Genomic DNA, 23,456 nt, shown 5'->3' with positions numbered 1-23,456 from the left:
GTTATTTTAGAAATTCTTTGTAAGCGTTTTTTTTTGTCATGATTTTGAGTGGATTTTCTTGCAAGTTGGGTTAGCACTTTGCAGTTAAAAGTTAAGGTGAGTCCTAGTCAAGTTCAAGTTGGGTTAGAATCTGGACTTGTCTCAGATAGGATTGGATAGATCCTAGGAATAATTGGTAATTGTAATATGTTGAAAAGATAGTGAAATTTTATCATTGTTGTGATGGAGACTGGATGTAGGCTACATTGCACTGGGTAGCCGAATCAGAATGTATCTGTGTGTCATTCTCTATTCTCTTCTCTATTTTTGGTTTTGCACTAAAGGAGACAAAAACAAAATATCTCCTGAGTTATTCACTAAGCTTCATTCATTACAACTATCCTTGCAAGTAACACTGTTCTGGCTCCTACTGTGTTAGAAGACAAAACTAAAGTCTCTCTTATTTTCTCTCAATAGAGTGCAAGGTTACAAGTAAAATGAAAAGGAGACCAAAATTTTAACTTTCCTTTCTTTTAGTCACTGATTATCATCATATTATTTAGACACTTTTTTTTATAATGTAACATAATACAGCTGCATACTTTGTATTGCCCAATAAAATTGAAATGCAGCAAAATAGCAATCTATTAGAGTTTGTTTTGTATAGCTGTAGAATTTGTTTTGTATAGTTGGCAGGTTGGTTAGTTTGTTAGATTTAAATTCTACACCACTAGTTAGTTATTTAATTTTTCCTATTTGTACAGCTATATATACTGCATATAGCTTTGACTCTTCAATTCAATTGGATTATTCCAAAATTCCTTTCTTTCTCAATCACAATCTCGTTCTTCTCTCTTCTGTTTTCTCTACTTAAGGCTGCATCACAAGACTTCTCCTCTTCAAGCTTGCTCTTGCAAGTTATTTAAATTACAAGCTCGATACCATTTTACATGGTATCAGAGCCTCCAAATTCAAAAATGGCAGATTAGTCATCAGATTCGAATGCGAGTCATTCATCGAATTCCGCTGCAGATTTTGAGAGATTCACTAGTTTCATGCGTCAATTCTGTCAGTTTCAAACACACATCGGCAGATCCAGCTCCTCTTCTGCCATTTCTGATCCGATCAGTCCTTATTTTCTTCATCCAGGTGAAAGTCCTGGAACTTCTCTGATTTCGCTCCAGCTAACGCCTCAAAATTGTTACCAGTGGTCGCACGACATGTGGAGAGCACTGAGATCGAAGAATAAGGTGAAGTTCCTTGATGGATCGATTCCGAAACCGACCGAAGGCGATCCTACTTTCGAAGCATGGGATAGGTGCAATAATTTTCTTCTCTCTTGGATTAACCTCTCTCTCAGTCCTGAGATCGCTAAAAGCGTGATGTGGATTAGTTCAGCTCCAGATTTATGGAACGATTTGAAGCATCGTTATTCGCATGGAGATGTTTTTCGAGTAGGTGAGTTGAAAGAGGAATTCTATGCGCTCAAACAAGGTGATCTCTCTGTCACCTCTTATTTTACTAAGCTGAAGGCTATTTGGGAAGAATTAGAAAATTTACATGCCATCCTTAATTGTGTTGCTTGTGTGAGTGGTTGTTCTTGTGGATTAAAAATCGTTCGAGATCATGCATCTGAAGAATATGTTGTTAAATTTTTGAGAGGTTTGAATGAACAATATTCCACTGTTAAATCACAAATTATGCTTATGACGCCATTGCCTGAAATCAACACTGTGCTAGTTATGCTAACTCAACAGGAACGTCAGTTGAATTGTGAGTTGTCTGATAGCAAAATTGTGACTAATTCTTTGGAAGTGCAAGCCTCAGCTGGAGGTGGTTCATTCCCAGCAAGAGGCAGAGGCCGTGGGAGAAGTACAGGTAGAGGAGGCACTCAGAAATCCTATGGTCGAGGATACACTTCTAAGATTTGTAGCTACTGTAATCGAATTGGTCATTTAGCAGAAACTTGCTACAAGAAAAATGGTTTTCCTGCTCACTTAAAACAACGAGTAGCTAATCAAATCAGCACTGAAGGGACAGTTGAGAATTCTAGTGCTGAGATCACTGATTCTGGCTCAGATGAAAAGAGTAATGATACAGTACTTGTGTTAACTCCAGATCAGAAAGAAACTTTACTGGCCCTCCTCTAACAACCATTCATGCCAGCTTCCCATAGTGTTAACCACATCACTTCTTCAGCCACCCTCACTCAGCCAAAAGGTAGGCATTTCTTGAGTATGTCATCAAGTTTTAATAAAACCTCTTGGATACTTGACAGTGGAGCCACTGATCATGCATCTTACATTCAAGAGTCTTTTAAAACTTTCTTTTACATGAAGCCGGTCTTAGTAAATCTACCTGATGGCTCCACCACTACTACAAACATTTGTGGCACTGTACAACTTTCGAACCATTTGACCCTTACTAATGTCTTATTCATACCTCACTTTAAATACAATTTGATTTTAGTTTCTAAACTCACAAAGTCATTGCATTGTGAATTAAAATTCACTGATTCTTCTTGTGAGATACAGGTACTCCCATCATTGAAGATGATTGGGCAAGCTAAAGTCATTGGTGATCTCTATGTGATGAATGCTCAACCCTGGAAGCTAACTACACCAGCAGTTCATACACCCTTAATAAATTTGACAGTGCAGCAGAATTTAGGAGCCTTATGGCATGCTAGACTAGGTCATCTACCATATAGCAGAATGTCCATAATGAAAAATACATTTCCATTCATCGAGTGCATCTCATCATCTCATGTTTGTGATTCTTGTCACTTTGCTAGACAAAAGAAATTGTCATTTTCTAATAGTAATACACACTCTGAAAATCCTTTTGACTTAATACACATAGATATTTGGGGGGCCACTCTCAATTCTATCAACTTCTGGCCATAAATATTTTCTTGCTATTGTAGAAAATAAAACAAGGTTCACTTGGATTTATTGCATGAAATTGAAATAAGAAGCTGCGAGGTTGGTGCAAAATTTTGTTCAACTGGTGCAAACCCAAATTCATAAAACTGTGAAACAAATTAGAACAGATAATAGAATGGAGTTTAAAATGAATTCTTTCTACAACTCAAAAGGAATATTGCATCAAACATCTTGTGTTGAGACTCCTCAACAAAATGGAATTGTTGAGAGGAAGCATCAACACATATTGAATGTTGCAAGAGCACTTTTGTTTCATTCTCATGTTCCAAAATGTTTTTGGCACTATGCAGTGCAACATTCGGTACATTTAATTAATAGACTGCCAAGCACTTACTTACAACATAAAACTCCTTATGAAGCTCTTTTCAACGCTAAACCAGATTTAACTTCTCTCAAGGTGTTTGGTTGTCTAGTTTTTGCCACTACTTTAAGTGCTGGTAGAAGAAAATTAGATCCAAGAGCTCGAAAATGTATTTTTCTCGGGTATCAATCAGGGACAAAAGGATCCATTCTGTTTGACTTGAAAACAAAAGAACTTTTCATATCAAGGAACACTGAATTTTATGAGCACCATTTTCCTTTTAAACAAGTGACAAGCGATCTCCCTTCCATGCATCAACATTCATTGGACTTGTCAAATTCTGACCCTTTTGCATTTTACTATGATAATTTCACATATAATACAGTTGCATCTCATCATGACACACCAGCACCTCCTACTATGAGCATTGCATCAGATTCATCTATAAGTTCTGCATCGCCAGTGGCATCTTCTCATGACATAATTACTTCTGCATCATCCTTAGCATTGGAACCAGCATCAGCACAAGCATCATTAGACCATACATCCACTAACATTGAACCTCCACCTGATGTACCAATCTTTAGAAGGTCTGAACGAGAAAGAAAACAATCGTCTTATCTTAAAGATTTCTATTGTTTCCACATTTCATCACATAGAGATCCAATGAATGCGCTCCAATTACCTTCAACTTGTAAGTATCCTCTTTCTCATCATTTGTCATATGCATTATTCTCTCCCAAGCACCAAGCCTTTACTTTCTCTCTCATAAATAACCCGGATCCCAAATACTATTCTGAGGCTGTCTTGCATGATTGTTGGCGGAAGACCATTGAGGCAGAACTCACTGCTCTTGAGCAAAACAAGACCTGAATCATCACTCCTCTTCCTCCTGGGAAGAATGCAATTGGTTGTAAATGGATCTTTCGTACCAAATTCAATCCGGATGGCACCATTGAGAGACACAAAGCGCGGCTTGTTGCCCAAGACTTCACTCAAATTCCCGGAGTTGACTACATTGACACCTTTAGTCCCGTTGTGAAGATGAGCACTGTGAGGGTTCTCCTTGCAATTGCCGCAGCGAAGAACTGGCACCTTCATCAGCTTGATGTGAATATGGCTTTTCTTCATGGCGACCTTCATGAAGATGTTTACATGAAGCTCCCAAAGGGACTGCAATGTTCGAATCCCAAGTTAGTTTGCAAATTGACGAAGTCTTTGTACGGCTTGAAGCAGGCTAGTCGCCAGTGGAACATCAAACTCTCTGCTGCTCTTGCTGACTTGGGGTTCACTCAATCTAAAAATGATCATTCATTGTTTACTAAATCCACCGGTACAAGATTTACTACCATCCTTGTTTATGTGGATGATCTAGTGCTGGCAGGGAACGATCTGGATGAAATTCGGGCTGTTAAGATTTTCTTAGATGATAAATTCAAGATTAAGGATCTTGGCATCCTCAAGTTCTTTATTGGTATGGAGGTAGCGCGCAACAAAACCGGTATTGCACTGTATCAAAGGAAGTATGCATTAGACTTAATCACGGATTGTGGCTTACTTGGTGCCAAGCCAGCTTCTACGCCTATGGAGTACACTACCTTCCTGTCTAAGGATTCAGGTTCTCCTCTTCCTGATGCAACCATGTATCGCAGATTGGTGGGCAGACTTCTATATCTTACAAATACAATACCTGACCTTAGCTATTCAGTTGGGTGCTTATCTCAGTTCATGGATTCACCCACTGATGCTCACTTGACGGCAGCCTATCGAATCCTTCGATATCTTAAGCAATCCCCTGCAACAGGCCTATTTTTCTCAAGCAACAATTCCTTTACACTGTCTGGTTACACAGATTCTGATTGGGGTGCTTGCAAAGACACTAGAAAATCTATTAGTGGCTATTGCTTCTTTCTTGGCAACACTCTCATTTCTTGAAAAAGTAAAAAGCAAGCCACAGTTTCAAGGTCCTCCTCAGAAGCTGAATATCGTGCCCTTGCTAATGGCACTTGTGAGCTTATTTGGTTACTCAAGCTTTTAAAGGAATTTGACATTCACCCTCCTCTTCCAGTTGATATTTTTTGTGACAATAATTCGGCTATCTACATTGCATCAAATCATGTGTTCCATGAGAGAACTAATCATGTTGAGGTAGATTGTCATGTGGTTCGAAACAAGTTTAAAGAAGGAATTTCTAATCTCAGGCACATTGTCTCTAGCGATCAACCTGCAGATCTTTTCACTAAACCCCTTGCTCCCAAACCATTTTCTCACTTGCTTTCCAAGCTGGACTTACTTGATTTGCACAACCCAAGTAATACCAGCTTGCAGGGGCTGTAACATAATACAGCTGCATACTTTGTATTGCCCAATAAAATTGAAATGCAGCAAAATAGCAATTTGTTAGAGTTTATTTTGTATAGCTGTAGAATTTGTTTTGTATAGTTGGCAGGTTGGTTAGTTTGTTAGATTTAAATTCTACACCACTAGTTAGTTATTTAATTTTTCCTATTTGTACAGCTATATATACTGCATATAGCTTTGACTCTTCAATTCAATTGGATTATTCCAAAATTCCTTTCTTTCTCAATCACAATCTCGTTCTTCTCTCTTCTGTTTTCTCTACTCAAAGCTGCATCACAAGCCTTCTCCTCTTCAAGCTTGCTCTTGCAAGTTATTTAAATTACAAGCTCGATACCATTTTACATATAATGCATGAAAGAAGTTTGGTAATATTATTCTAGAAAGGGACCTATTAAAAAAGATTTAAGAAACCCTGGATTAGAATTGAAAGATTTGTATTGCTTTAATTCAAAAAACAACTGATCGTACAATTGATAACTAAAAATATTGTCTCAAATATTATATATAAGAAAGAATGATCATATAATATTATTGCCTTGGCATATGATTTTATTTAACACAAATATTCAAAAAAATAATTGAAAAAATTAATTATACTACTTATAAAACTAATTAAGAGTTATAACTTTTAAAAAATCCAAACGTTAAATGGGTGAGTACTATAAGATTCTAATACTTTTATTATTTGAAAAAATCAAACCAAGATAATTTAGAAGTTATCATATAAAAATAATTATATTAAATATACATTAAAAAATTAGTCATTATATTAATATCTATATAAAATATATATTTAAATATAAAATATATATTAAAAATAAATTAAACAATACATACATTTATATATAAATATATAATGACTAATTTAGTAACTGATTTTTATAGCGTAAATATAATATTTTTATATAAAAAATGTGACACGCCTTTAGAAAAATATTATCCTACTCATGGCGTATATTTACAATGACATATAATATGCTTTTGAAAAATTCTAAAAATATTCGAAATATTTAACTTGTTTTATTTTTATTCATAATATTTTGATAATTTTTAATTTTTATTCGTATATATATAGTTAATTTTTTATAGCCAACATGTTGTCAATTCTTTTGTAATTTTATCCTCTCATCATCATCATCATCATCATCATCATCATCATCATCATCATCATCATCATCACATTCCTGTCTTTCTATTTCACTCTAAAATTGATAAAGATGTAAAGGGAGTTGAATCGATCGTGAATAGATATTTAAAAAAAAAAATACAGATAAATTATAGATGTTTGTCAAATTTTTGAACTTATGCGGTAAAATATATATTAGCATATAGTTCAGAGGATTTTTGACGTATAGATTTGTTACGGCCTGGCCCAAATTCACGTGGGTCAACCCGATCCGAGTTTTCTCCGACCCAGCAACACGCCCTCCACCCGACCCGGACACGCATCCCGTACGGCTTGCACACAGCTGTGGGACAGCGTCTTTGGGGGTCTGGGCCTGTCCACTTCAGGGGCCCGCTACTGACGTGTATATAAGGGGGAGACTGGCTCTCCCCCCGAGGTACGAAAGATACTCTATCACCTTTTCCACCTGCACACCTTACTGACAAGAGCGTCGGAGTGTCTTTGCAGGTGGCACCCCCCTCTCACGCGAAGTACTCGAGACCTCGTACACCCGGGACCAGGAGACCACGACCAGACGAGCCTCTCCACTATCCCAAGCGTTGACCCCAGAGTCCAGACCCGATCCGTCCGGTACCCGACCTACCGAACATTGGCGCCGTCTGTGGGGATCTCGTCCATGGATTTCGTGCTGGTCCAGACTGGGACAGGTTCCGAGGTAGCGCCTCCCGTGCTCGGGGGAGGCGCCGTCGCGACGGAATCCCGGCAACAGCAGAGGTCGCCCCCGAGGGATGCGACGCAAACTCACGAGAGACGCCCCTTCGGGGGGACAGGTGACAACCACGCTAGGATAATGCAAGAACTACGCCACAGAATGCAGGACTTAGAGCGCAGGCTAGCAGAAAGAGAGCGCGACCAACGCTCCCCAGAGCGGAGCCCCACCCGTTCCCGTTCAAGGAGCCGCTCAAGGCGCACGCCGAGCCCCCGATACGAGTCGGAGAGCACTGGGGGGCGGGTACGCCCCAGAAGAAGAAGTCGGGACCCCATTATCTACGCCCGACACGAAAGGCGGCGTGCGTCGAACCGGGGCGACGAGGAGGCTCACCGCGAGAACGACGAGTCAAGAAGAACTGCCCGAGGACTCGTCATAATAGGAGCGACTCCTTTCCACCGTTCCGTACTCGAGGTCCGACTACCGAAACACTTCGACAAGCCGACAGACATGAAGTATGACGGAACGCAAGACCCCCTGGAACACTTGACGGCCTTTGAGGCCAGGATGAACCTAGAAGGGGTGGGAGACGAGGTCAGATGTCGCGCTTTCCCGGTCACCTTAGCGGGCCCGGCAATACGGTGGTTCAACAACCTCTCGCAAGGCTCGGTGACCCAATTCTCCGACATCAGCCACACCTTCTTGGCTCAGTTCACAACTAGGATTGTCAAAGCCAAACACCCAATCAATTTGCTGGGGGTGACACAGAGACCCGGAGAGCCGACCAGGAAGTACCTGGACCGTTTTAATGACGAGTGCTTGAAAATTGACGGTCTGACGGACTCGGTGGCAAGTTTGTGCTTAACGAACGGGCTCTCGAATGAGGACTTCAGGAAACACCTCGCCACAAAGCCCGTCTGGACAATGCAAGAGATCCAGTGTGTGGCCAAAGAATACATCAATGACGAGGAAGTCAGCCGGGTTGTGGTTGCCAATAAACGGCAGCCGGCCTATAACCAAGCCCGGCACTTTGAAGCCAGAGAAAGACCAAAGGAACACGCCAGGGACGGCGGTCCGAGTAAACCACCCAAACCGTTCCCCCGAGTTGGGAAGTTCACCAACTACACCCCCCTCACAGCATCGATCACAGAAGTTTACCAACAGATAGCAGAAAAGGGGATACTGGCGAAACCCCGACCACTGAAGGACAGGACGGGAGGAAACAAGAACCTCTACTGCGAGTATCACAAGGGTTACGGGCACAAGACCCAAGACTGCTTTGACCTAAAGGACGCCCTCGAGCAAGCTATCAGGGACGGCAAACTCGCCGATTTCTCCCACCTTATAAGGGAACCAAGGAGACGCAACCGGGACCACGACAGCGAAGATAGATCCCGACCAACGAGGCGACGACAAGAACCAGAGGGTGACGACCACGGCCTCACGGTGGTAAACGTGGTGACGGCCAGAAATACCGCCCCGAAGTCGAAATCGGCACAGAAGAAAGATGCCAAGGTCCTAGCGATCTCCACCTCACCCGTTAGAAGTCTTAAGGGTCTCCCACCTATCTCTTTCGGCCCGGAGGATCAATGGTTCGACGAGGCGCCGGAAAGTCCGCCCATGGTCATCACGGCTAGGGTCAGAACTGGCCTCGTCAAACGAATCCTGGTAGACACGGGGGCAGACTCAAATATCATGTTCCGAAACGTTTTCGATGCCTTGGGATTGAGAGATTCTGACCTGACGACCCACCAGCACGGTGTGGTAGGGTTAGGTGACCACTTCATCAAGCCGGACGAAATTATCACACTCCCGACCTCTGTGGGACAAGGGCAAAGACGGAGAACAGTCATGGCAGACTTTGTGATATTACGAGATTCGACGGCTTATAACATCATCCTGGGGAGAAAGACCATTAACGACTTGGGGGCAGCTATCAGTACGAAACTACTGGTGATGAAGTTCATCACCGATGACGGATCCGTGGGATCCCTCAGGGGTGACTTGGAAACGGCGGTCGCTTGCGACCACGCCAGCCTTTCTCTCAGGAAAAAATCCAAAGAAGCGTCAGGGGTCTTCCTGGCCGACCTGGATGCCAGGGTAGACGACAAACCCAGACCAGAGCCAGAAGGAGACTTGGAAAACTTCAGAGTCGGCGAGGAGGACGATAAATTCACATTCATAAACAGAAACCTCCCCCACGAGATAAAGGAGCCTTTGATGGAAATGATCAGGGCCAATGCCGACCTCTTTGCCTGGACACCTGCCGACATGCCCGGGATAGATCCCCAGCTCATGTCGCATCACCTGGCCGTAAAGGCAGGAGCCAAACCAGTGGCCCAGAGAAGGAGAAAAATGTCGCAGGAAAGGGCGGAAGAGGTGACCAAGCAAACGGCCAGCCTCTTAGAAGCGGGATTCATCCGGGAACTGGACTACTCGACTTGGTTGTCGAATGTGGTTCTGGTTAAAAAACACAACGGGAGGTGGAGAATGTGCGTGGACTACTCTGACCTCAACAAGGCCTGTCCCAAGGACTGCTACCCCCTGCCTAATATTGATGCACTCGTCGACGCAGCGGCAGGGTACAGATATCTGAGCTTCATGGATGCCTACTCAGGGTACAATCAGATACCGATGCACCGACCCGACGAGGAAAAAACGGCGTTCATAACGCCAGGGGGAATCTATTGTTACAAGGTAATGCCGTTTGGTCTAAAAAATGCCGGAGCCACATACCAAAGGTTGATGAATAAGATATTCAGCGAACTCATGGGCAAAACAGTAGAAGTCTATGTGGATGACATACTCGCAAAGACCGCACGACCTGACGATCTCCTGAGCGACCTTAACGGCGTTTTCTCGTCCCTACGGCAACACGACATGAGGCTTAATCCGCTCAAATGCGCGTTCGCCATGGAGGCCGGAAAGTTCCTGGGCTTCATGATCACTCAAAGAGGAGTGGAAGCCAATCCCGAAAAGTGCCAAGCGGTCCTTCAAATGAAGAGTCCGGCTTGCATCAAAGACGTCCAGAGACTTGCTGGGAGATTAACAGCTTTGTCCCGTTTCCTCGGCGCATCGGCAGCAAGGGCCCTACCTTTCTTCAATTTAATGAGAAAGGGAATGACGTTCGAATGGATCCCAGCGTGCGAAGAGGCATTCAACCACTTCAAGGAAATCTTGGCGGCACCACCAGTTCTCGGGAAACCCAGAGCCGGAGAACCGCTCTACCTCTACCTGTCAGTAACCGAGGAAGCGCTTGCCGCGGTCCTCGTTACAGAAGAAGCAAAGACACAACAGCCCGTTTACTTCGTGAGCAGGGCACTCTAGGGACCAGAGCTGAGGTATAGCAAACTGGAAAGATTGGCGCTGGCGCTCCTAGTGTCCTCCCGAAGGTTAAGACAATACTTCCAGAGTCACCGTATAGTTGTGAGGACAGATCAGGCGATTCGACAAATACTGCAAAAACCTGATTTGGCTGGTAGGATGATGACCTGGGCCATCGAGCTCTCACAATATGACCTACAGTATGAGCCCCGACATGCAATCAAGGCCCAGGCAATGGCAGACTTCTTGGTGGAGGTAACGGGCGACCCTCCCGAGGAAACGGGCACACGGTGGAGGCTTCTTGTGGACGGAGCCTCCAACCAAACGTCCGGAGGAGCAGGGGTCATCTTGGAAAGCCCAGCAGGGGTCATCTATGAGCAATCGACCAAGTTCGAGTTCCCAGTGTCGAACAACCAAGCAGAATATGAGGCTCTCCTGGGCAGACTAATGCTGGCTCGGGAAGTCGGGGCGACGAGGGTCGAAGTATGCAGCGACTCCCAAGTCGTCACCTCACAGGTAAACGGAAGCTACCAAGCCCGGGACCCCCTCCTCCAAAAATACTTGGAAAAGGTTAAGCAAATGACAAGCCAGTTCCAGGAGGTCATCGTCCAGCACGTTCCAAGAGAAAGGAACACACGAGCAGACCTCTTGTCGAAGCTTGCGAGCACAAAGCCAGGATCGGGTAACCGGTCGCTCATCCAAGGCATGGTGAAGGAACCAACGGTCGCCCTCCACTTGACGGAGTCGAGCCCCTCATGGCTGGACCCCATCACCAACTTCCTGAAACTCGGCAAGTTGCCCGAAGATGAGAAAGCAGCCAAAGCTTTAAGAAGGGAGGCGGCCAGATATGCAATCATACAGGGACAACTATTCAAAAAGGGACTTAGCCAGCCCCTATTGAAGTGTTTGCACCCCGACCAAACGGACTACGTGCTTAGAGAAGTCCATGAGGGGTGTTGCGGACACCACATCGGGGGCAAAGCCCTAGCAAGGAAGCTCATCCGAGCAGGATACTACTGGCCGACAATGATGAAGGACTCAAAGGAATTCGTCAGAAAATGCACGAAGTGTCAACAAAACGCCAACTTCCACAAGGCACCGGCCTCCGAGCTAAGCTCGCTAACGACTACACGTCCTTTTGCACAATGGGGAGTCGACCTCCTGGGACCTTTCCCGGTCGGCCCAGGACAAGTCAAATACCTCATCGTCGCTATCGACTACTATACCAAATGGGTGGAGGCTGAGCCACTAGCCACGATATCGTCCTCCAACTGCCGGAAGTTCATGTGGAGGCAGGTGATAACCCATTTCGGTATCCCGGAGATCGTTATCTCGGACAACGAGACCCAGTTCACCGACAAGAAGTTCATGGAATTCCTTTCTGGCCTGGGGATAAAGCAAAAGTTCTCCTCAATAGAACACCCCCAAACGAACGGGCAGGTAGAGGCCGCAAACAAAGTCGTCCTCCTTGGTCTAAAGAAGCGCCTAGACAATAAGAAAGGGAGCTGGGCTGACGAACTCCCCTCCGTCTTATGGTCTTACCGGACAACCGAGCAAAGCGCTACTGGGGAAACTCCCTTTCGCCTAACATACGGGGTCGACGCGGTGATACCAGTCGAAATCGGCGAACCGAGCCCCCGACTACTGCTCGCGGGCATGAGCGAAGCAGTCGAGAAAGACCTGATTGAGGAAACGAGGGAGATAGCTCACCTAACAGAAACGGCGCTGAAACAAAGAATAGCCCTGCGTTACAACGCAAAAGTCCTCAAACGAGATTTCGAGGAAAGGGACCTCGTCCTGCGACGCAACGACATCGGCGTCTCGACCCCAGGGGAAGGCAAGCTGGCGGTAAACTGGGAAGGACCCTACAGGGTAAGGGAGATACTCGGCAAAGGTGCTTACAAGCTCGAAAGACTCGACGGCAAGGAAGTACCCAGAACATGGAATGCGGGTAGCCTGAGAAGGTTCTACCCATGACCAGACGATTCGCCGAACTGAGAACTTAAAGAAATAAGTAAATACCCGCTTTGTCCACATGACAATCTACCTTTTTATCTTGTCAAATATTCGCCATATTGGTTAAATTGCTTGGCTAACGATTAACTCATACTTAGTTAATTTGCTTTTTACTCATGCTTGTCTACTTGTGTGCTCTTTTACTTCCTCCCTACGTGCGACGCACACGAGCGCGTCTTAAAACGGCAGACCGGGACTGATCACCCCGGGGGCCATCTTAGTCACGGCCAAAGACAACTGCGACGACAACACGACCACGGCAATCCAAGCCATAACTATCACAAAACGGGAAAACGGGCGCGAGCCCCCCAAGAGAAATAACAACAAATACAATAAACAACAACCCGGCCAAACGACCAAACAAGTATAACTTATAAAGAGTCAAAACAAAGAACGAACAACAGGTTGTTCAGCAAATGCATTACAAAATATCCTAAGTTACAAGACTTCACTTCCTCGGCATGTCAACAATTTTTCCGTCCTGGATAGTCTTGAAAACGCCAATTGACGACGTGTCGAAATCAGGAGCTGCGATCCTCAGCTGAGCCTTCAGGGCATCTTCGGTCATCAAGATAGCATTCTTCCCTTGCTCCTTGGCCACCTTAAGCTTCTTCTTAAGCTCAGCGGCCTCTGCTTTAGCGGCCTTCGCCTCCAAGACGGCCTGCTCCCGCTCCTTTTCCAAGGTGACAACCCGACCCTGAGCGGCATTCAGTTGACCCTCCAATGTCATCTCGCGCTCAAGAAGCCGGGCCACGGTCTCATCGGACGCCTTCAACCTCTCCGCAACAAACGACGACTTCTCCTCAGCAGCACTAAGCTTTCCCCCCATCTCGGACAGCTGACCCTGGAGGAGTTCAACTTGAGCCTTAAAGTCATTGTTCGCTTTAGCAGAGGACTCAAGCTTCCTCCGAAGCGCCTCCATACCGGATAACTCGAATTCGGCCTTCCGAGCTATCACGGCCCACGAAGCAAGGTGCGATACATCCACCTCGCCTGCCCGGACAGTTCGGTCTCATGAAAATGCTCTTCTGTCCCGGGTATCAGTTGGGAGTCAATGAATTTGGTAGCATCAAAGTTCCTCTCCATTATGGTAAGGGCCCCTTCCGGGCTGGAAGACATCTTTCGCATCTTGGGAGTATGGATAAGCTCCACGTCACTATCCGGATGAGGGGTGAGAGTCACGTGCCCATCAGCGGGCCCTTCCTCGCGGGTAGGGGAAGCCTGACCCCCTACGGCCTGTTTTCCCGACGTTTCGGTATCCCGGGTAGGGGAAGCCTGATTCTCCTTCTCCCCTGAAGGACCCTCCGAATTACCGACGTCCTTCTCTTCGGCATTCTCGTCATCACTTGCCTCAAAAAAGGTCTTCATCAGATTCTCAAGACCGGTCACGGTGGCAGACATTTCCACTGCAACAAACAACAGGCACGTTAGTCGTTAGATCGGAAAGAGAAAAACAACGACAAAGAAACATAGGCAAACAAAGAAGACAACTCATGAATATAGCTCCTGGCGGCCTCCCGCTCACCCATAAGAAGATGTGGGTTCACGGGGTTCTTTTCAAAGATAGCAAAAAGGACGTCGGCTATCTGCTTATCTACAGCCGACAACCTTTTGTACGTCACTTTGACGAAAGGATTCGACCCCGCGCCAAAACTCCAGTAAGTCTGGATAAGGCGCTCCCCCTCTAACGACAACCAGAAGGGGTGACGACCCTTGACGGGACGAACCTTGAAGAACTTATCTTTAAAACCGTGGTAGGAGTCCTCAAAAAGGCTAAAAATCTTCCTACCCTGGGCAGAACGGAAAGAAAGAAACCCTTTCCTCGCCTTCCCCTGTTTGGAGGGGTTGGTAAGGTTGAAATAAAAGAGAAAAACGTCCACCAACACCGGCAGCTCCAAGTACTCGCAGACCATTTCGAAGCAGCGGATCGAAACCCAGCTGTTCGGATGAAGCTGAGACGGGGAGACGGATATCCGGTTCAGCAGCGCCATTTGAAACTCGGAGAACGGTATCCGAACGCCAACTTGCGTGAATATGGACTTATAAAACCAGATCCAATCGGGGACACGAGGGGAGTGAAAATTGAGCTCATAAATACGCTCATGGGGAGCAGGGACAATGGCCTCGTAGTTGGCCTCTTCGTCAGTCCCCCCACACAAGTAGCCGGCTTGCCGGAACTCCGTCAATTCCTCCAAGCCCATCTGGTTGGGTGAGCTCCTTATATCGTCGGTCACCCAAGCATACGGGTCGTAAGCCGCACCAGATCCGGAAGACCGGGAGACAACGCGAGGCATACCTACAGCGGGGTACCATTCCGTTAGTCTCTGAGGTCGGGAGCCCGAAAAAACTCAGAAACTACGCCTTTTCAACTCAATCGTGACCAAACACGGCTAAAAACTACGGCTACCACATAAACCACCCAAAAACCTATCCTAAAAGCGCGAAAGGAAGCAGGGGCAAGATAGTCTTTGCGCGCAGGTTTTTTCAAATCATTATGAGCATTAAATGCCCAGCGCGGAGAACGAAACGGCAAACAGATGCCACAGCAGATCAAGAGACACGCGCACAAGAGACGCGTCTCTCCCACGATCAGCCGACCCAACGACAACGTACGAACGTAGACATCACGCGCCACCAATGGCCCTCACGGCCATCGCTGACGCGTCGGGGGCACTGTTACGGCCTGGCCCAAATTCACGTGGGTCAACCCGACCCGAGTTCCCTCCGGCCCAGCAACACGCCCTCCACCCGACCCGGACACGCGTCCCGTACGGCTTGCACACAGCTGTGGGACAGCGTCCTTGGGGGTATGGGCCTGTCCACTTGAGGGGCCCGCTACTGACATGTATATAAGGGGGAGACTGGCTCTCCCCCCGAGGTACGAAAGATACTCTATCACCTTTTCCACCTGTACACCTTACTGACAAGAGCGTCGGAGTGTCTTTGCAGGTGGCACCCCCCTCTCACGCGAAGTACTCGAGACCTCGTACACCCGAGACCAGGAGACCACGACCAGACGAGCCTCTCCACTATCCCAAGCGTTGACCCCAGAGTCCAGACCCGATCCGTCCGGTACCCGACCTACCGAACAAGATTAAAACAACTTCTGATATTACTGTTTAACTTCTGATATACTATTTGTAAGACAGTGATATATGGAATTTATGAGTAAAATAATTTAAGATCCTTTTAAAATTATTTTTGAAAAATGTTAAATATATATAAAAGACTTCTAGAATCTTAATAGGCTTCAGAATTTAAAAAATGTTGAAGATAAAAATTCTCACCGTGGCACATCCGTAAATGCGCATATAACACATCCATATACGTGTAGTCTAGTTTCTCTTTCTTTCTTCTTTATTTCTTTTTTTATTTTATAGGTCTGAGAAGTTAGGGATTAGAGTTTTATAATTCATGCTCTTGGCTGTAGCCTGTAGGGATTATGATTTATGAAAGTGTCTATGATGGAAAAAGTGAAAGTTGGATCTGAAAGGTCCAAGGCAAAATATGCTATATGAGTGGATGAGAAGCAAGCCATACATCTATAGAATTATTTTAGAAAAGTTTTCCAACACTTGTTAAGAATTACTAGCTGGTCATGATTAGATTCATGGTTAATGCTACTACGATTATTGTTTGTTGTCTTGGATTGGGTTGGATTAGGCCGACCAAACCCAGAAAACAGAGACTGGATATATCTCAAATTAGAACATCACACATCTGAAGAACAGGAAAAAAAACTCTACATAATACTTCTCTCACCTAAACTTTAATTACCAACAGAAGGGGGAAAAATATTCAAATGCATCTTCCTTCCGTCTTCTTTTGTTGATGACCTTGGAAGGAGGTGGCTTTGGATTTTGGTTGAGAGAAACTTCCTCTGCTGGTATGATGATAACTTTTTCTGGGCCGTTTTTTCCATTTGGGACTCCATTAACTTGATCGGTCTCACTTTCCTTCCCAACGATATTTTCATCTTTTGCTTGCTGCCTCAAACTTCCAATCTTAATATCCTAGAGAAATTAATGGAGAACACTTCCACCCAAGAAGGTGCTACCTTCACCAATCTCATTTATTGTTGGTGATGGAAAATGAGAGCGTTGATGTATTGTTGAACACTGCTGCCATGGGATCAGGTTGTTTTCCGTCTATAGAGGAGATCCTTCCACGTTTTCACTGTTGATTGGAGGGGGTGAAGCTAGTTTACTACTCTGGGTCCTTAGTTTTGCGGTGGCTGAACCGCAAGCATTACAATGGAAACCAAGAAACGCAAGAACTCCATTTATTGGTCACATTAACGTTAATTGGAGTTAAGTCTACAGTTTCCGGTCCACGTCAACAATAAAGGGAGGCTAATGCTAAATTGGCATATTTACTATCTTCGAATTTTTCACAATTCTATAACATATTTTGGTCTTTTAAGGATCTTAAAATATTTTTACCATCGTAAAAGCTTCCAGGATTTGTATAGTTCATGCATATATTCTAATCTTCTCAATGAAGCATATCCTTGTGTTAGAAAAATAGACTTTTAAAATAATATTTTGACTACTTTTAAATATAAATAAAATTTTGTAGACAAATAAATTAAAAAATATATTAGATCAAATGTATAACGAATCGTGTTAATTAGACACTATTTTTAAGAATTTATTACGGTCCTACTCTTAGGTGGAATGTCTTTGATGAAAATCTTCTAAAATTAAATTTGAATCATAAAAAATATAATCCACACTAATATTTTTGGAACACTTAAAACAACACAACTTCTGTTCTTCTTCTTAATTAAATTATTGCAAACAAAGCTTCCTAATATGGATAAAAGCTTAGGTTGCCTTGTGATTACGGAGAGCACGAAAAATAGAGATGAGAGATATAAATTTGTGTGTGTTGTTATTATATTACTGAACAAAAAAACTTATGTATTTGCTTGCTTTCTTTTATAGTCTTCTAAATTGAATCCATTATTATTGCCATTCATAATTGTGAATTAATTTGCCAACTAATGCATTCACTAATTCCTTCAACGTTCAGATTCTTCACATGGTCAACAAAGGTAAAAGACTTTTTCATATATATGTCCAAAATAGAAAGTATAAACACATGCTTAACTACACATGTAAGAATAAAGTCCATTAGCACATCTCTTGATTTATTTTGAGTATAACATCCAGACACTACTAACATACAAAGACTTTTATATTTTTACTAGAGTATCCTATGTGAAATTAAGTTTGAAACATAACAACATATAAGTATATAACACCTTGCACCTCATCAAAGCACATCCATTTATTATGCGACATTTATTGAGTTACCCAATACAATTCATTCATATATAACTACTATGTAGTAGCATATTTATTTTAAAAGTTTCAAGGTGAGTTCTACGGTGAGGAAGGTTATTTTATTCTTCATGTGTAGAAGTGATGTGGTCATTATTGGAGGGTTACGCGTGTAAACAATGTTTGGAGAGAGAGATAACTCCTGCAATACTTTTTAGAGATTTTAGATATTGTCCTTGTTTGATACCTAATAATGTTAAATGTGTTAGCATAATGGAAATGGTTAAGTTTGTGGGTCTTTTTGGTATTTGATTTGAAAATTTTTGAAAAAGATGGGTTGGATTGATAGTAAATAGGGGTGTGCATAGCCCGACTCGACTCGAAGATCCGGCTCGGTCCCGAACATTTTAGAGGTTAATTTGGTGTGATTTCATTGGGTCTAGGGCTGAGTATGGGTCTCAAAAATAGACCCGGTCATTATTTCGGGTCGGGTCCGGGCCATAACTCGGGTCACCCGAAATCGACCCGGTGGCCCCGTCATCATACATAATTAATATTTTGTGTTATTAGTGATGGATGATGGCTATTATTATGTGAAATTTAAATGTTGTAAACCTTAATATTTTGTGTTATTAGTCATTATATATAAGACTATAAGTTAATATTTTATGTTTAAAATGCATAAGACTTTAGACTAATGCATAATCCTGTGTTATTTGTATTGATTTAAATATTTGGTGTTATTAGACAATATTAGTATTGATTATGGTTATGCTTTAATTTTAGAGAAGAGTTGGTTCTTATTATATTTTTCTAAGTGAATTTTACCATGTCAAATAATGATTGGAGTCTTGAAAATTTGGATATTTTTACATGCTAACTTACAAGAAGGTATCAAGGTAATATAATGTTAACGGCCCGGTTTTCACCCGATTTTTACCCGGTATAATCGTGGCCCGAAAGTGTATAGATTTCATTGAGTCTAGAATCGGGTTCAGGTCTAACAAATAGGCCCGATATATATTTCGGGTCAGGTCTGGGTCACATCAAACCCAATTTCACCCGACCCATGCACACCCCTAATAGTAAATATTTTTTATCCATTAAACAAATAAAGATAGAATGAATTTTTTTTCATGAAATCTGTGTAGGTATAATAATAATAATAATAATAATAATAATAATAATAATACTACCAGTACATTTAAAGTATGTTAATCTTGAACTTAGTTTTTTCGAAAAATTATAATTTATTAATTTTTTTAAATAAAAGAGTAATATTATTATAATAAGAATAAAATATAACTATGATTTAAAATTTTAAAAAGTAGCAATCCAAATAAATAATTTATAAATAAAATATTTAAATTAGTTCAACAACATTAAAAATTAAATATCTAACATCTTAAAAAAGTGTATTTAAAATTTTAAAAAGTAATAATCTAAGTAGATAATTTTAAATTTAAAAAATAACAACCTAAGCAAATAACTTAAAATTAAAAAGTAACAACTTAAATAAATAATAGTTTATAATTTAGAAGAATAAACTGCAAATAACTTAAAATTTAAAAAGTAACAACTTAAACAAATAACTTAAAATGATAAAAAGAGTTTCTTGTCGATAAGTTTACTAAAAAAAATCGATGAAATAAATAAATTTATCAATGAATTTATTTTTTTTAAAAACAATAAACTTACCAATCTAATAAGTATAATCAAACTCAGAAGCATTGAGAGTGTCAAAACTCATAAAACTAAATCCATATGGTAGGATATTTGACGATTCCGGAAGTATGTGCATACGTTGATTTAAATCTATATTAGTTATTATGTGAATTTAGTTTTTTCGAAAATTATAATTTATTTGATTTTTCTTTAAATAAAAGAGTAATAATTATATAATAAGAATAAAATGTAACTATAATTTAAAAATTTAAAAAATACTAACTTAAGTAAATAATTTATAAATAATTTTTTTAAATTAGTTCAATAATATTAAAAATTAAATACCTAATAACCTAATAAAGCGTATTTAAAAATTTAAAAAGTAACGATCTAAAAAAATAATAATTTATAATTTATAAAAAAAAATTTAAAGATTTTTAGTGACAACACCTAAAAAATATTTTTCAAACTCAATGTATGAACACCATGTTAACATAAGAACTCCCTATTTATATTACTATAAAGATAAAGATTTGATTTTTTTTATGTATATTACAAAAAATAATTATTTAAATATCTTTAAAATCATTACGCTAACACATTCAACATTATTAAATATCAAACAAGGATAATATCTGAAATTTCTAAAAATATTGCAGGAACTGTCTCTCTCTCTCTTCAAACACTGCTTACACGCTTAGTCTTTTAGTAATGGCCACATCACTTTCACACATGAGAAATAAAATAACCTTCCTCACCGTAGAACTCACCAAGTTTTAATGAATAGATGAGCGCTTCCCATAATCGGTAAAGGTAGAGAAAATAAATTTTCGCTTTTGTTGAGTTGTTTTACTTCAGTCATAGCCTTCATTATTATGATTGTTTACAGGTCATGATTCATTTGCTTATTCCCGACAAAGAGATTCCAAAGGTGGGTATATTAGACCATCTCCAGTAGAGAATTCATCCCAATTTCTGTTTATGGCCCGCCTGTCATAAAAAGTAACTCAACATCAGCTTTTGCGTCATAAACAGTAAATAGGAACTCAAAGCATCTCTCTCTTCTTCATTAGGAAGAACTGACTTTAGTCCCTATTGTGGTCCCACTTAATTAATTAATTAAAATACTTGTAATTAATGTAATTAATTTTTTCTAATAATGTAATTTAAATATTTAAATTTAAAAATAATTCACTATTAAAAGATATTAATATTAAATAAATTCATATATAACAATAATACACAATAGATAATTCGGGGTTACACTAATTTGTAAAATTACTTAATACAAAGAAAAACATAATTAAACTCTATAGTTGACGACAAGCATTGTGAAATTGCCATATGTGTTCAATCAAGTCCTCCTTCAATTGTCTATGCTGCTGCCTATTTCGAAGTTGGGCATTTCGTTGGAGAAATTGATGGTATGGTGCAAAATCTTCCTCTCCCAGCTGAGGTTGTGATAAGCCATTTTCAACATCATCATACTCTAAGCCTTGAGCAAAATTTCCTGCATAACTGTTTCTTTCATCCTCAACAATCATATTATGCAATATAATACAAGCTCTCATTATGTTGGCAAGCTTCTTCTTTTCCCAAAAACGAGCTGGACCACGTATAATTGCAAAGCGTGCTTGCAACACTCTGAATGCTCGTTCCACATCTTTTCTTTGCCCTTCTTGGTATTGTGTAAATAACTTACGTTTCTCACCTTGTGGCTTTGAGATTGATTTGACAAATGTGGCCCATTCAGGATAAATATCATCTGTTAAATAGTATCCCATTGTATAATTATTACCATTAATAGTATAATTTACCTCCGGAGCACGGTCATTTAGAATGTCGTCAAACACTGGAGAATGATCTAACATGTTGATATCATTATTTGAACCAGAAACTCCAAAGAACGCATGCCATATCCAAAGGTCTGAAGATGCTACAACCTCAAGTACTATGGTTGCAACCCCACGATAACCACTCATGTACATACCTTTCCACGCCTTTGGACAATTTTTCCATTGCCAATGCATGCAGTCAATGCTACCCAACATGCCAGGGAAGCCACGACCCTCCGCTATTTGTAGCAGGCGTTGTACGTCATTTGGATTGGGTTTTCGCAAGTATTCATCCTGGAACACGGAAATGACACCTTCAACAAATTTTTCCAAGCATTCAATTGTAGTGCTCTCGCCTATGCGCACATAATCATCAACAGCATCAGCTGCTACGCCATATGCTAACATCCGTATCGCAGCGGTACATTTCTGAAGTGGCGACAAGCCTCTTCTTCCAGTTGCATCAACCCTCTGTTGGAAATACGGATAGACGTTTGAGAGAGCGTCTACTATCCGAAGGAACACATCTCTTCTCATTCGAAATCTCCGTCGGAAAATGTTAGCATTATACACCGGTTCATCTGCAAAGTAATCTTGGAAAAGGCGATCATGTCCTGCTTCTCGATCTCTGTTGATCCATCTACGAGTAATTGGGATAGGGCTTCTATCGATATCTTCTTCTTCTGAATCTTCGAGTAAATACTCATCGATCCAATTATCTATCAGTGTGTTATCTTGCCGTCTTCTTTTGTCATACAAAGCCTCATTAAACATATCATCAAAATTTCTAGCCATATGGAGAAAATGTAATTTTAGTTCTCTGTCGAGGTGAGAAACAAGAGTTGAAGTGGAGTTGTGGAGTCATTGATAGTTGATATTTATAAATGTGTTTGCAATAAGTACCTTAACGGCTAGTTTTGTAACGGCTAGTTTTGCAACGGCTACTTAACGGCTAGTTTTGCAACGGTCACTTTCATGAACAATAACGACACAATAATATTGACTAATTTAAAAACTTACATCAGAAATAAATAAAACAAACTACATCACATACTAGTAATATGCAATAAATAAATAAAAACATACTACATAACTCTACAAATACAAGGAACTATTAAGTAAACCACTTGGCCATTATTTTCTCACATGCAATCTCATGAAGAGCTCGTCGTTTCTCACTCATTGTAGACGTGTCAGCATTAAGTATTTGCATATCCATTTCCCTTTCTTTTGCTTTTATCTCCATTTCTTTAATATACCTCTGAGTTTGTAATTCTTGTTCTTTCATTGCCGCTTGAATTTGTAACTCCTTCTCTTTGATTGCCATCATCTTTGCTCTATGTTCCTTTTCCTCTTCTCTTTCTTTTTCCCTTTCCATTAGTTCCTTTTCTCTAACATTCTTAATATCTTCCATGAGAGATAATTTTTTGACAACCGATGATTTTCTTTCGCTAAAATCTTCAGACATCTGTGCTTTTCCCTTACCTCTTCGCTTGCTCTTCTTTGATCCTTGTTGGCGAACGGGAGAGTCCACACCGGGTTCGTCAGCCAACGGTGTTTCTGGGTTTGATGAGGATGAGTATGCTCCAGTTGCACTAACCTTGGTTCTCTTTGAGCCGCCACTCTGTGTAGGTAGTTGGCTTCTCCATTTTTGCTCCAAGCGAAGCATGTTCCAATGCCTCTCAAAAGTGAACTTTTGACCATAATTTGTGGAATAAAGTTTATAAGCCAACTCCTTTATATCATCAGCGTTCGAACCACTCCTTATGTTTCGACTAGCTTGATCGTAGCAACCAGCAAATTGTGCAACAGCCTTGTTGATCTTATACCATCGTTTCTTACATGCAACTACCCCCTTGTCATGTCGGGGCAAAATTCTACACAGTAGCTATGAATTCGACTCCAAAATG

The 23,456-nt window shown here is 41.5% G+C and overlaps 3 protein-coding genes across 3 annotated transcripts; 2 read left to right on the top strand and 1 right to left on the bottom strand.

Annotated features, from left to right (window-relative positions):
- The first annotated feature begins 1,034 nt into the window (after positions 1-1,034).
- Positions 1,035-2,129, top strand: LOC107606799 (uncharacterized). The gene has a single exon (XM_088494506.1). The coding sequence runs from the start codon at positions 1,035-1,037 to the stop codon at positions 2,127-2,129; it is 1,095 nt and encodes a 364-aa protein (XP_088350632.1).
- Positions 2,130-3,039: 910 nt separating this feature from the next.
- Positions 3,040-4,098, top strand: LOC148550464 (uncharacterized). Its single transcript, XM_088494505.1, has one exon. The coding sequence runs from the start codon at positions 3,040-3,042 to the stop codon at positions 4,096-4,098; it is 1,059 nt and encodes a 352-aa protein (XP_088350631.1).
- Positions 4,099-21,021: 16,923 nt separating this feature from the next.
- On the bottom strand, positions 21,022-22,341 carry LOC107606797 (uncharacterized). The gene has a single exon (XM_016308816.3). The coding sequence runs from the start codon at positions 22,339-22,341 to the stop codon at positions 21,022-21,024; it is 1,320 nt and encodes a 439-aa protein (XP_016164302.1).
- Positions 22,342-23,456: the final 1,115 nt, after the last annotated feature.

Source organism: Arachis ipaensis, chromosome B7 (genome assembly GCF_059453495.1).
Source record: "Arachis ipaensis isolate K30076 ecotype BB chromosome B7, ASM5945349v1, whole genome shotgun sequence".
NCBI classification, from domain to species: Eukaryota; Viridiplantae; Streptophyta; class Magnoliopsida; order Fabales; family Fabaceae; genus Arachis; species Arachis ipaensis.
Note: the sequence above shows the minus strand (reverse complement) of the source record. Positions and strands in the feature narration are given on the sequence as shown.